This window comes from Astyanax mexicanus, chromosome 19, assembly GCF_023375975.1.
Source record: "Astyanax mexicanus isolate ESR-SI-001 chromosome 19, AstMex3_surface, whole genome shotgun sequence".
NCBI lineage: Eukaryota > Metazoa > Chordata > Actinopteri > Characiformes > Acestrorhamphidae > Astyanax > Astyanax mexicanus.
Genome location: NC_064426.1, coordinates 40,889,917 through 40,904,542, shown reverse-complemented (window position 1 = coordinate 40,904,542; position 14,626 = coordinate 40,889,917). Strand labels below are relative to the sequence as shown.

General features: G+C 34.8%; 1 protein-coding gene across 1 annotated transcript; it reads right to left on the bottom strand.

The window, feature by feature from the left end:
• Positions 1-1,855: 1,855 nt before the first annotated feature.
• LOC103030792 (SRY-box transcription factor 8) lies at positions 1,856-11,962 on the bottom strand. Its single transcript, XM_007232189.4, has 3 exons — positions 11,359-11,962; positions 7,913-8,148; positions 1,856-6,816 (listed from the first exon to the last, which is right to left on the bottom strand). Exons 1-3 carry the CDS (start codon positions 11,742-11,744, stop codon positions 6,029-6,031), a joined length of 1,410 nt encoding a protein of 469 aa, XP_007232251.1. The 5' UTR covers positions 11,745-11,962; the 3' UTR covers positions 1,856-6,028.
• Between the last annotated feature and the right edge of the window lie 2,664 nt (positions 11,963-14,626).

Genomic DNA, 14,626 nt, shown 5'->3' with positions numbered 1-14,626 from the left:
CACAAGAAAGCCCACAAACATGGACATGGATTACTGGAAGTGTCATTTTGTCAGTGTTGTCCTATGAAAAGATATACTTAAATATCTGCAGAAATGTGAGGGGTGTACTTATTTTTGTGATAGACTGTATATATATATAGTTACATTTACTTACCTCAACATGTCGTTTGCAATCATTTAGTCACCTGTGGGCAATGCTAAAATCAATCACTATTAAAAACTGTGCAGTGGGCAAGACTTTCATTGTTTTTTACTTTTACCAGACATGGATATACTTTAAAGTAGTCTGAGGTGAAATTAGTTTTAATGGGAGCCATGATGCTCCTGAACGCATCCCATCCAGGAGAGGAAAAACACTGCCTGCTCACATTAAAAACTGGTTGGCTGACTCACAGACGCTTTGCAGAAAATAGGCCAATCAGAACCCTCCCTGTTTTGCATGCAGTCCCCTGAGTGCACATTTATTTTTTACTCTTTTACTTTTTTACACTTGTTCTAGATTCAGAGACTCCCGCAACTTCCGGAAGACTTGGAACATCTGATTTTACCTATTATTCACTGCTATTATTATTATTATTATTATTATTATTATTAGTATATTATTATGTTTTATATTTCTGCACAAATATGACCTAAAACACCATCAGAAGGCTATTAAAAGAATGTTTTTCGTGGTTGGATGAGACCAAAATAGTACTTTTTGTTTTAAATGAAAGGCTTTATGTTTGGAAAAAAAGAAAACACTGAACTCCAGCATAAGAATCTAATCCCATCTGTAAAACATGGTGGTGGTAATTTCATGGTTTGGTCCTGTTTCACTGCATCAGCACCAAAATGGCTTGCCTTTACTGATGGAACAATAAATTCAGAATTATATCAGAGAGAAATGTACAATATATCTGTCCATATTGTAAAATGTATTACTTTTGTTCTGAAAAAGGGAGAAAAAAATATAAAATTAAAAGCATCATGTTTGGAGAAAGGAAAACACTGCATTCCAGTCTAATCCTATGTGTGAAACATGGTGGTGGTAGTATCGTGGTTTGGGATAGTTTTTGCCATCACTGATGGAACCACAAATTCTGAATTATAAACCAAAATGTCTCATCTGTACACAAAACATTCTTCCAATAGACTTGGGAAATCTGATGATGTGTTTTTGGTCATATTTATGCAGAAATTCAGAAAATTCTAAGGGATTTACAAACTTTCCAGCACCAGTGCATGGAATTAAATACATGCATTGTCAAAGAAATAATTGCACCCAAAAGGAAGTATGGGATTGCAATGCTATTCAGAAATGCACTCTCACTTAAGCGCATTGCTATTTTAACGGCGCAGTTACCTGGACGTGTTCAATGCTTTTTAGCAGAGGTAACTGACCTGAGTTAACAATTCAATGCCAAGATAGCAATTAGCATCTGACTGTTGACTGATGTCTGTCTAGGTTTTATTCAGTCAGTGGAGCTCCTGTGTTTTCTGTTGCCAAAATAAACAAGCAAAACTCCAGAAATTTATCTGAACACACCTCATTTCCTGTAGATATATTCAGAAGCACTATTGCTATTTAAACGATGCTGGTGGAAGGTACCCAAATGGACTGTTGGCGGGGTATAAGATAGCAATTAGCATCAAGTCACACCTTGCACAGATTGCAATTATCCTATTGTATGAAGATAGGATACGATATACTGTTCATGATTTTCTTTATTTAATGTAAAATGTAATATTTGTGTTCTGTCTAAAAATGTGAAATAAACAAAATTATAGTTTTATTTTAATATCAGTTGACATTAAAAAAGACACATACATCAAATTTATATTTACTTGAATAAAAATTGCAAAAGTCATGTGATTCAGGAAAGAAAAAAAGTTTATTGTTTTTCACAGATATGGCCAGCAATGAAGGTTAGCTTCTTGTAAGAATGCACTTGTTAACACAAAACAGAAATAATTCACAGCCTTGTTGTTTAAAACGGCACAACAGGATGAAAGAACGTAGAGAGAACACTGTTTTGCGTCTCACGGCCGCAAGCAACCGACATGTTAAAAAAAATGATAATAATAAAAATCAGTAAAAATCACGTAAATCTCAAATGGCACCAAATGTGAAACTGGTTAAGACATTTCTGAAGCAACAGGCTGGAAACAGGTTATAAACCAATGGGAATGGAAATGAATCGCTCGCGTTAATCAGAAAAATCGCACGAATCAGGACGCGGTCACGTGGTCACGTGACCCACACGTCTGTGGTGCATTAGCTGGTGTATCTCCTGTAACGGCTCGGGTTCAGCCGCTCGTTTCTTCAGCTGTTCGGACTTGGCCGGGCGCGAGGGCAGGAGCGAGAGCAGAAGAACAGCTGACGCGTCACTCACGCACTCGCGCTCTTCACTTCACCTCCTTTCCTTCAACTGTGACATCATGACTAATCGCAATTCGCTCAGCGCGCACACGCACACACACACCTGTTGCGTCACGTGGCTCAATCTGCTTCTGTTGCTTCTTAAAAAAACATGGAATGAAATGAGGAAGCCCTTTCCAGCACTATGTCGTTAAAAAAACGTTAAAAAAGTTAGCGGAGTGGTTGAATTGAGTTTAAAAATAAAGAAAAGAATAAAAAGAAGGTTGACAGATACTTTTGGTCAAAGATTTTTTCCAAAATAAAAGTCTTATTACCTTTAAAATAGAACACAAATAAAAATGTTGCTAGATGCTTCGGCTCCTACATTTTCTAAAAATAAAAGTCCTATTAACTAAAAAAGAGGAGAAAATAAAGAAAAAATTCAAAAGATTGATGGACACTTCTGGTCCTACATTTTCTTACAAAATAAATGTACTATTTCCTTTAAAATAAAAACAAAAATGAAAAGAAAAAAAAAGTGTTGCTAGATGCTTCGGCTCCTAGATTTTCCCACCATAAAAGTCCTATTACCTTTAAAAATATATATAACAACAGAAGGAAAAAATAAAAACCCTGCTAGATGCTTCTAGTTCTATTTTTTTCCAAAATAAAAGTCTTATTACCTTTAAAAAAGAACAAAAGTGAAAAATAAAAATGTTGCTAGATGCTTCAGCTCCTACATTTTCCCACTAAAAAAAATCATATTACCTTAAATAAAAGTCAAAACAAGTTTGATGGATGCTTTTGTTCCTACATTTTGTAAAAAAAAAAAATCCTTTTAATTAAAGAAATAATAAAAAGATTGTGTCTGGTCCTACACGTTCTCACAATAAAAATCCTATTACCTTTATTAAATAGAATAAAACAGAAATTAAAAGGGAAAAACACTTCTAGATTCTTCTCTTTCTACATTTTATCAAAATAAAAGTCTGATTATCTTTTAAAAATATCGGATGCTTTTGGTCCTACATTTTTCCAAAATAAAAGTCCTATTAATTGAAAAAGAGGGAAAAATAAAGAAAAAAATAATAAAAAGATTGATGGATGCTTCTGGTCCTATATTTTCTCACGATAAAAGTCCTATCACCTTTGAAAAAATATAAGAACAACAGAAGGAAAAAAAACAGATTGATGGATGCTTATGGTTCTACATTTTCCAAAAATAAAAGTCCTATTACCTTAAAAAAATAGGTTTATGAATGGATGCTTCTGTTCCTAAATCTTTCAAAAATAAAAGTCTAAAAAAGGAACAAAAAAGTAAAAAAATGTCGCTAGAAGCTTTGGCTCCTATATTTTCTAAAAATAAAAGTCCTATTACCTTAAATAAAAGTCAAAACAAGATTGATGGATGTTTCTGCTCCTACATTTTGTAAAAAAAAAAAAAAGTCATATTAATTACAAAAGAGGGAAAAATTAAGAAAAAAGGATTAAAAGATTGATGGATGCTTCTGGTCCTATGTTTTCTCAAAATAAAAGTCCTTTTATATAAATAAAGGGTGAGGAAGACATCTCTACACTATGTTTGAAAGTACTCGAAGTCCTCATATGAATGTGCAGTTTCTACTTTATAAAACCACTTAAAACAAAATAAAACATTTACGTTTCATTTCAAACAGCTTAGCAGATTTTTTAACGACATAGTGCTTGGTGGGTGGGCTTCATTTTGTTTGTATATATATATATATTTATTTTTTTTCAGGAATGCTGCAGTTTATAACAATATTAACACATGATATTAACACAAAATGATTGTGAAATCAGCAGAAAATTTCTTACGTTTTTCGTGCTTTTTTTTAAGAGAACGTACCGAACATCACTCATCATAACCCCCCTCCCTCTTCTCCCCACCCCGAACAGAAAAAAAAAACAAACAGAAAAAAAACATTTTTCTTTTTCTTTTTTACAACCATAAAACCATAGAACTTAAACAACTTAAACACAGAATAAAAAGGAAACATATATAAATACACAGGGAATATCTCTAAAAGCGAGAGGAGAAAAATTAAAAACAGAAGAAGAAAACATCGTTTCCGATCGTCAGGATGAAGGAGGGCGCAGAAAAGTTTTCTCAGCGTTTTTTTTTTGTCTTTTTCTTTTTCTATAGTTTTTTTCTTTTCTTCTTTTATTCGGAATGATGGAGCAAACACTTCTGTACTGCTTGGTGTTTTGAAAATAATTGGTCCCAGTGCACGTGTGCGTTCCTTTCTCCATCTGCCGCTTGGTAAAAAAGGCTTTTGGCTTGCTTGTGTGCTTGTGTTTTCTCTCCTACACAATTCAGTGATGTATATATATATATAAATATATATATACGAAATAGATAGACAGTCGTTAAAGAAGGGAGAAAAAAAACTGAAAGAAAAGGGGAGACGTGGGGCGAAGGAAACGGAGAGAAACAGTGACAGGTGGTCCTCACAGAGGATTTCCGCTTGCTGTAAAAGCACCAATATATCAAATTATCAAGTTCTGCGCCGACCGTCCGAATATATATTTATATATATGATATATGTGTGTGTGTATGTGATGTGTATGTGTGTGTGATGTCTATTAATTTGTGGCTGGTGGGTGGAGGGGGAAATATAATATAGTATAATAATAAAAATGAATCAAAACGTTCAAAAAAAATCAGCAGGCACTTCTTATTCTATTTGGTACCACTTTAAAATAAGACTACCTTTATAAAGGGTTTATAAATGGTTTACAATTAGTTTATGAATGGTTACTAATTAGGTTGTAAATGCCTTAAAAATCATTAATAATCAATTATAACATATATGTATGTATGCATTTTTATGGAAATTTACAACCTAATTAGTAACCATTAATAAACTTATTGTAAACCATTTATAAACCCTTTATAAAGGTAGTCTTATTTTAAAGTGGTACCTTTTCTTCTTTTTACAGTAACACTTCATTTTAAAGGAACACAAATTAGGCACTTATTAATGTCTTATTATTTGCTTGATAAAGCCTTAATTAGACATTTGTAAACTGTTTATTCACTACTTATTAGGCTACTTATAAGTGTTATTGGTGCTTAATTAGAGGTCTGTGATTTATTAAGTATATATTCAGTTATTTTCAGTGTCTTAATTAGTGATGAACAGAAGCTCACCTTAGAATATGGTACACTGGTATACTTTCACATTTATAAGTGAGTTATTAAGCCCTTATTAACTCAATACTAACTTAATAATAACTCCATCACTTGCCAAACTCATATAGATCAAACTGCTGCTAATTATAATAACACTAATAGCATGTAGAATAAGCTAATAGTTAATGCTTAATAATCTAATCTGCTTAACATGGTGCTGACATAACTGTTTATTGTGCACTATAATAACTAATACAGCCATTATTAATCATTAATCATTTCCACATAATAGACCCCTAATTAAGCACCAATAACACTTATAACACAGAATAAATAATTTACAAATGTCTAATTAAGGCTTTATTAAGCAACACTAATAGGACAATAATAAATGCATAATTTTTGTGTTCCTTAAAATAAAGTGTCACCCTTTTTACTTCTTTTTCTTCTTCTTCTTCTTCTCTTGGCTAATGCTATTCCTTCATAAGCGTTTCATAAGTGCATCCGACGGAAAAAAGTTCGACGAGGAGACTTCACGGCCTCGATAGCGTGGTGTACACCGGCTGGTCCCAGTTGGACGTGGGACTGTGGGAGGGTGGAATGGACAGGCTGTTGAGGATGGGACCGCCGTAGGGTCTCCGCGAGGAGTGGAAGTAGGGGTACTGATACAGGCTGGAGGGGTAGCTGGAGTAGGGGCTGTAATAGTTGGGGCTTTGGAGGTCTGTATAGTCACATTGGGAGCTGGAGAAGCTGGTGGAGGTGGCAGTGGCAGCAGCGGCGGCGGCTGCAGCGGCGGCAGCGGCAGCATTGGCGGCCGAAGTGCCGCAGCTCTGAGACGCGCCGTAGGAAGTGTAGTCGGGGTGCGAGGGAGACCCGTGGGAGTGCTCGCTGTAGTGACTGGGGCTCAGCTGTTCGGTTTTGATGTGGGGTCGGTGGTGACCGACGTCGCCGGCGCCGGGAGACGCCGATGATGCAGATGCCGATGACGCCAAGGCTCCTTTGCGGTTCCAGCCGGATCCGTTGGCGCCCGGATGGCCGTAAGACGAGGCGTAGGCGCTGGGGTTGGGTCCGTGACCGCTGGACTCTGAACCCATGGCGTGACCGTTCACCGGGAGGTACTGGTCAAACTCGTGGACGTCGAAGGCCTCCATGTTGCTGATGACGTCGGTGCTGAGCTCAGAGATGTCCACGTTGCTGAAGTCGATGTTCTGGCGACCGGAGTCCATGAGCCTCCTGCCTTCGTGCTTCAGGTCTTGCTTCGCTCCGTGATGGAGGTCGGTCTTAGGGGTTGTCGGTGGCGTCGGTGGTCCGTGGGGCTGCCCTGAAGATGAGATGAAGAAATAATGGTAAAGAATAGTATAATATTAAAAATAGTTTTTTTTTTTCCAGAAGCTTAAAGCCTTTAAAACTTCGACCAAATCTAAAATCTAACTTTAAACCTATCCTTAAAAATATTAAGATTGGCTTAGAGTTGGATTTAATAGAGAATCATTGACTTTTCACTTCAGAATTCAACTTTAGAGTCGTATTTAATAGACATACAATTGAATACAGTGGCGTGCAGTTAATATAATATATATAACAGTTAATATAATATATACACCCCCCCTGCCCCCCGCTGACCTACACATGTATGAATATGACAATAACTACATATCGTCGCTGTCCAATGAAAAACACATCCTTTTCTGTCGATTTTTAGTTTACTACAAAATTTTAACAGATAAACTGTCCCTTACACTGTGCCAAAATTTCTTGATGAACGGACCAATAAAAACTCTTCAAAATGACCTGAAATTAACTCTTTTTACATTGACTTCCATAGAAAGTTTACAAGGTTTTTTCTCTCTCCTGTAAAGTTGCTGTTTTGGAGATAAATGTTTTTCATTGGACAGCGACGATATTCACAATTTCTCTGTCTTGACTTAATTATATGAACTTAATACACATACACTGATTGGTTAGATTACACCCTTCACAAAATCAATAGAAGGGTCAAGCAGTTTTGATTGGTTAGTAGCGCTGTCAGTCATATATGGACTTTGAGAGAGTCCTATAGCAACTGAAAAACGCTTTGAATAATGCTTTGAATTAGTTGCTGTTTTTTATGTTAGTTAATTTATGAAATATATGTTTACAATTTAACAATCACTATAATATATGTTTCCTGATTGAATATTATGCAATGATTTACATGCAGCTATTTTCACCCCTTCTCTGAAGGGTTAGAAGGTCCTCATTGCACACCACTGCTTGATTAATAGTTGAATATTACATATATGAGGCGTCTATGATAGACCATCTAAACAATCCAAAAATTGATATCCATTTATGGATTATATTTTTGGACCTTTTGGACCTGCAGGATCATGTTGTACCACCAACAAAAAAAACAGTAAAAGGTAGCCTCCACTCACCTGGATGGTCTGAGTGATGGTGGTCGCCCAGCCCAGCCATGCCGCCGCCCATTCCAGGTTCAGCTTTGTACATCTGGTGGCTCAGTTCAGCTCCAGAGTCAGAATCGCTCTGACCCGGCTTCACACTTTTTCTGCGTCTCGGCTGATACTTGTAGTCTGGGTGATCTTTCTTGTGTTGGACCCTCAGTCTCTCTGCTTCCTCTACAAAAGGCCTCTTTTCGTTCTCGGACAGCAGCCTGCGGCACGGAAGTCAAAAATGAGAAGCAAAAGTTTAACCTGTGGAAAGTTCCTTTAATCGAACTCAACCAAAAACGGGCAGGAGTTCCTTTAAAACCTGTTTCCTACTGGTGTTACATTAACCTCTTAATGCTTAAAATGTCATAATTAATATCTGGCTGTGTTTATGAATAATTATAGGCTCAATAAAAACACACTATATGCCATTTTAAAGCCTAGAATATCTGCTTTTTAGTTATCTAGCCTATTTTAATAAATAGATATACATTTAGGGCAAAATATGCCTTCAGATCACTATAATATCTAACCAGTGAAAAGGAGCAGTTTATAATTTTACATGATGAATGTAAACCCCTTATAGCAAATTATAGAGCTGAAAAAAACATTTTCTACCATATTTTGACTATAACATGTTCAAATGAATCATTTTAGGTGTTTCAACTTAATTTTCTAAAGGCTTGTAAGTAATATTAATTCATAAAATTGCTTCTGAATTATTTAATATAAGAGGGAAAGCCTTAGAATTTGGGTATGTAATTTAAGGCAGAAATTAGGTAAAATCAGGCTTGGAGCTTAAAAGGTTAACAGAGTAAACACGTTGGTGTAATATCACTGTGCAAACATTCAAGTTACTTTTATTTTGTATTTTTTTACATGTATGTTTGTGTAGATCTGTACATTTTTATGTCACAAACTTTGGCTAAAGCTTTAAAACTAAAATCCTATTTTTTAAACATTTTAAAGTAAAGTTCACAAGAAAGTGAAATAGAAAGCAAAAGCAAATTTTAACTTTTAAGTCATTTAAACAGAAGCTTCTAAACTGTTTAAACATGACCTCAATAGTTTTTGATAATCATGATATTGCCTACTGTGTTTATTTGTATTTGTTGTTTAAATAATATATATGTAACAGAGAACAGCATTTTAGCCAGTCATGCTTCAATAACTGTGACTCCATACACACAGAGTGTGGACTAAAGTAGGTGAAGAAATAAGTATATAATTCCCAAACTAATTATAAATGATTAATTATAAATTATTAATTCAACTTTTTTGTCCTTAGAAAAACTATAATTGCTTTTTATGCTATTCTGTAGCATTAAATAGTCTTAAAATTACAAAAATATCGTGTATCGCAATCATTTCTGGGACAATATATCCTCCACAAAAAAATCTTGTGACAGGCCTATTTAAATTGTTTAAATGTTTAGAAAATGTTTAAGCAAGCTTTAAATTTGATGAAAAAACGAGAGGAGCTTTAAACTTAGTGAGGTGATTGTTGTGTAGTGAGAGCTAAAAACTGTATGCATGTAAAACAAAAATAAAATAAATAAAATATGTATGTTTTTTGCCAAAAAAAAGAAAAGAAAACAATAGTACAAAACTGACTGTCACAAGTGGAATCCTCAAGGGTATGTATGCTTTCTGTGCCTTTAGTTGTGAAAATATTTGTAATATATTTCAGTTTTTTTCCTCATAATATATTTAAGGTTAACACATTATTTGAGTGGTCTATTATAGATGCAACATATATGCTCAATTAACATTCAACTAAATGTCTATTAAATGCATCTTAACTCTTAGTTGAATGAAAATGATTCTGTATAGAACCGAACCCTAAACCCTAAACCTAAACCTTAAAAATGTTAAATTAAAGTTTGGCTTATAGTTGCATTCAATAAATAACCACTTACTTTTACTTTAGAGCTCAGTTGCATTTAATAGACTTACTAACAATTGAATGTTAGTTGAGAGCATCTATAAGGCGTCTATAATGAACCATCCAAACAAAAACCATCCAAACAAAAATTGATACCCATTTAATAATCTGATTTGACAGTAGGATCATGTTGTACTTTTTTAATGTACACTAGCACAGAAGTTACACTTTTTGTTTCTTTGTGCGAATAAAAATACCAGCACACCATAGTTGTACTTTATTCATTGCGTATTCCATGAATTTGCTTTAAGCTACAGTGCTGGTCTTCGTAAAAACAGCCACAATTGACTATTCCTCTTCTAAAATATACTTTTTCAAATAAAAAAGGTTCTTTTTATGGGTAAATAAGTCTAATTTACTGCATGTCTAAATGTGAAAAAGTCATTTTTGATCAATTTCAATGTCTTGATTTATTTTGATTGAAAAACATTTTGTAGATAAAACGTATTGCTGTAATTAACCAAAATAGGGTTGTTTCTTGTTTGTTACTTGAGACATATTTCAGTTGATTCACTTTTGTGGATAAAATGCATATTTTAAGCCATATTTGTACTTTGATGCAGCTGTTATTATGGACATTTAAATATCAGGTTTGGACCTATAGGATCATTTTGAACCTTTAAGGGTAGAGTTTTACTTTTTGTGTATTTTGTGAATAAAAATAGCAACATAGAAAGGGTTTGCCTTTAGTTTTGAGATACATTTTTATATCTTAATTCAATTGTTTTACTTTTGTGTATAAAAATAGAAGCGTAGAAACTTTTTGTGTTAAGTTTTCGTGCATATTTCTATACTTTATTTTAATTGTTTCCATTGTTAAAAATAAAAATAGAAGTATATAAGCGTTTGGTTTTTAGTTTTGAGATATATTTATATACTTTATTTCTGTTGTTTCACGTTTTGAGAACACAAATTCTTGCGCGCAGAAACGTTTTATGGAATAGTGCGTCGGACAGGTGTTCTGTCGAGTTATGCAAGCCATCGATATGTGCTTCTTTACGGCACTGCGCATGCGCAGAAAACATTTAAAAAAAATTTTTTTATTAGTTTTCATGTTTTTCATAATAATTTCTTAGTTTTTTATTGGGAGCGTTAAACAACCTGCTTGCATGTAAAAAAAACTGTAATCAGCAGTTAAACAATAAAAGAAATATATAAAACTGAACAGAATAAGGTGTATATTCACGTAGATATAGACCTTAACTTTTTAACTTTTCCTGCTACTGAAATTTAGCCACATATCCACATATCATACTTATTTAGGCTTCTGCTGGGAGTAGTTTCTAATATAATGTCGAATATGGTCCTTTTTATGTATTTTTGCCTTTTTAAAAGTTAAACACTACTAGGGTAGCACTGTTTGACAAGGTAGTGCAACTCGACAGAACACCGGATTTCTGATGCGCAAATAAAAATTTTCTTCCCTAAATTTTTACATAAATATGAAAACTAAAAAAAAGAATATTCGGCTAAAATGAAAGACCCTTACCTCCACAGTTTTCCCAGGGTCTTGCTGAGCTCCGCGTTGTGCAGATGCGGGTACTGGTCCGCGAGCTTCCTCCGCGCCGCCTGCGCCCACACCATAAACGCGTTCATCGGTCTCTTCACGTGCGGTTTATTCTTGAGCGAGCCGTTTCCGCGCACCGGCATGGGCACGAGCGACCAGTCGTAGCCCTTCAGCACCTGCGACACCGCGTCCCGGATGCACGCGGGGAACCGGTCGTCGTCCTCGTCCAGCTTTTTCATGGAGTGGAGGGAACCGGTGGGGGAGCACGGTCCGTCCGAGTCCGAGTCCTCCGGGGAGAGGGAGCTCGAGGTACCGGCGGGGCTGCACGGGGCGTCGGCAGCCGCGGACTTGTCGCGCTCCTCCGTCATGGTCGGTCCAATAAAATCCGGTCTGGGTTGCGGAGCGAGGGATCCGAACTTTCCTGGCAGCGCAATAACGCACGAACTAAATTATCGCAGTAACGAAGGAATTGTCATGCACTTTATCTGCGTTAAACTCTGCGGTAACCACGGCAACCCTTGGGTTTGCGAACGTGCGCAACCGTATCCGTCCAGTCGCGTTTAAGCTCGCAGCAGTGCGACTTTGTGACAGTCGATAAAGACTTTGCGTGAAGTTCATAAGCCACGCCCATTCTCACTTCTGATTGGCGGAGGGCTTTTCCATGTTCTGCTCTGATTGGTTAAGGGGAATGTACTGTCAGTACTGTCGGTGAAGGTGAACAAGGTATATAGACAGAGATTATTAATATTATTAGACTATGAAAAGTGATTATTAAAGCTGATTAGAGTGATTAGTATGATATAGTGATTGATTAGGTAGCAGTGACATCGTGTATAATATGTCTTAGAAGTTAAATAATAGAATCAAATTAATACAATTATTTTAATTAATCAAATTACTGTTTTTTGGAGATTTTGGTGCATCTTTGCCTATAGAAAATGCTAGAAAGGATCTCAAAAGACATTTGCTTCTGTCAGAAATCTGTAGCTGAAATATTATTTTGTATGAGAGAATTTTTCATATTTGACACTTTTCCTCCATTTAACTAAAATTCAAGGACGTTACTTACATTTGCACCCTTTGTATTATTATTTAATATAAAAGCTGCATGAAACATTGAAGGAGCTGCTTAGTAATTATAAAAAAAAAATCACTGATAAAATATAAAGGAAACGATATCCAAATTACTTTTAATGGCGCTGAAGTTGTTAAGTAAGATTAAACGAAAAATCATAACCATAATCAAGACTTGAGAATCGCTCATATAGTCAAGTTGAAGAATATTGAGCTCAACATTTCTTACAATATCGCCCAGCCCTAGTGTAAAATGCTTCATGAGGTGTGCTGATATTAACTAATAACTATTATTTTTGTTATCATCCTTGTTATATTTATTCATAACAGGTGCCGTGTCATAAAATGAAAGCTACAAACGTGAAGTGCGCTTATTAATGTCTTATTAAAATTATTTCTTATACCAAATATTTTAATATTTAATTTGTTTGCTATCAACACAAGTTAACCCACCATCATATTATATAGTATATGCTGTGTCAAATAACGCAAAAAAACGCATGCGGGAAATGCCGTTCAGATCAAAACGCTTTTTTTTTTTTCAAAGTCGGTTTTTTCGGGGGGGGGGAGGGGGTGCGGGGGAGTGGGGGGGGGGCTGAAAACAGCCACAACCTGCTGGATTTCTACGACAACCAGCCATCAATCATCTCAGCTTTCGTTTTTTTAAGACCTACCTTTCCCATATTCCTGAGAGAGATTTTACAGATTTTATTTTTTTTTCCAGAGAGAAATAGTGTTATTTATATTAATGAGAATGACATTGACAATGTTTTTTTTTTAATTAAACAAACAGTAAATAAGTATTAATGTCTTTACAAATTATGTTGTCCTTTTTTAAGCTTTCACAAAGTTTGTTTACCCAGTTATTTAACTAAAAATAAAATAAATTACTAAATTAAATGAAAAGTGAATATATCTTAAATGTGAGTGTATTTACTAAATATATTTATTTTTTAAGTGTAAAATACTGCAGACAAATACTATAGTTTGAAAACCACTGTTTAATACAGTCCCATCAGTTTAACAGAGTCTGTTTTACTGGGGGAAAAAATGTAATTCATTAAAGCCACATCTGGCAGCTTCCCACCCACACTGCTGTAACATGTGTACATATTATGACATATTATATATGTACAAATGCAGCAATTGACCCCATAAGAGGGTGAAATTGCAACAGTCTGTACAGTGCATTAAAACATAATAGAATTAGTCTTTAACGTCATTTTGCAATTACTTACTTTATTAGTGCACAGATAGGGTCTTCACTATAGGTTAGTTTGGCAAAGATTAGAATATTAGAAAAAAAGATATGTCAAATAAGTCTTTATGGTTATTTGCTGGTTAATTACAGCAATACATTTGATGTATAAAATGTTTTTAAATAAAGGTAAGTCAAGACACTGAAATTTTAAAATATTTCACTTCTGTGAACTTATCAAAAATTACAACAATTTTACACTCAAACTAAATTTGCCAGTGTTTGATCAATGCTTTGACTTAACACTGGCAAATTCACTACAAGTAAAACTAAACATTGTTCCATTAAAAAGGCTTTTTTAAATTTTAAAATGTATTTTGCAAAAAGGAATAGACAAGTTGTGGAATAACCCATGTAGCAACTTCCTACATAGTAAATGAATAGTGAAGTGATCTATTAGACTATGAAGGAACACATAAGGAATCATGTAGTAACTTAAAAGTGTTAAACAAACTAAAATACTCTAGAAGAAGCATTTAGGTGCTTTTATCTGAGGAGCTGTTAACTTGCAGTTTCTGAGGCTGATAACTCTGATGAACTTATCCTGTACTTATCCTATAGTCTTTCTGGACTTTCCTGGGGTGGTCCTGATGAGTGCCAGTTCCATTATTATTATTTCTTTATTTTTTTTTTTTTTTTGATGGTCTTGTTTGGGATTGCACTTGTGGAAGTTCCTAAATTTCCTTTGGGATAAATAAAGTTCTTGAAATTGACTTTCAGATTGACTTCCCTTCATTTCGCTAAGTGATGTTTCACTTTTCTTTACTTTGTTGAGTAATTCTTCTCATAATCTGGATTAGAACATTACTGAAATATTCACTATTCACTGTATACCTGTAACTCTACCTCTTCACTACTTTACTTTAACTGATGCTCTCAAACCTTTACATTAAGAGACAAGAAATTCAAGTAATTAAC

What these genes read in the sequence shown, in the direction of transcription:
- LOC103030792 (XM_007232189.4), bottom strand. Translation starts at nt 11,744, where the DNA reads ATGACGGAGGAGCGCGACAAGTCCGCGGCTGCCGACGCCCCGTGCAGC. An exon ending in ACCCTGGGAAAACTGTGGAG is followed by an intron (nt 8,149 to 11,358) that starts GTAAGGGTCTTT and finishes TCCGTGCCGCAG; the next exon opens with GCTGCTGTCCGAGAACGAAA. An exon ending in CCATCACTCAGACCATCCAG is followed by an intron (nt 6,817 to 7,912) that starts GTGAGTGGAGGC and finishes TCTCATCTTCAG; the next exon opens with GGCAGCCCCACGGACCACCG.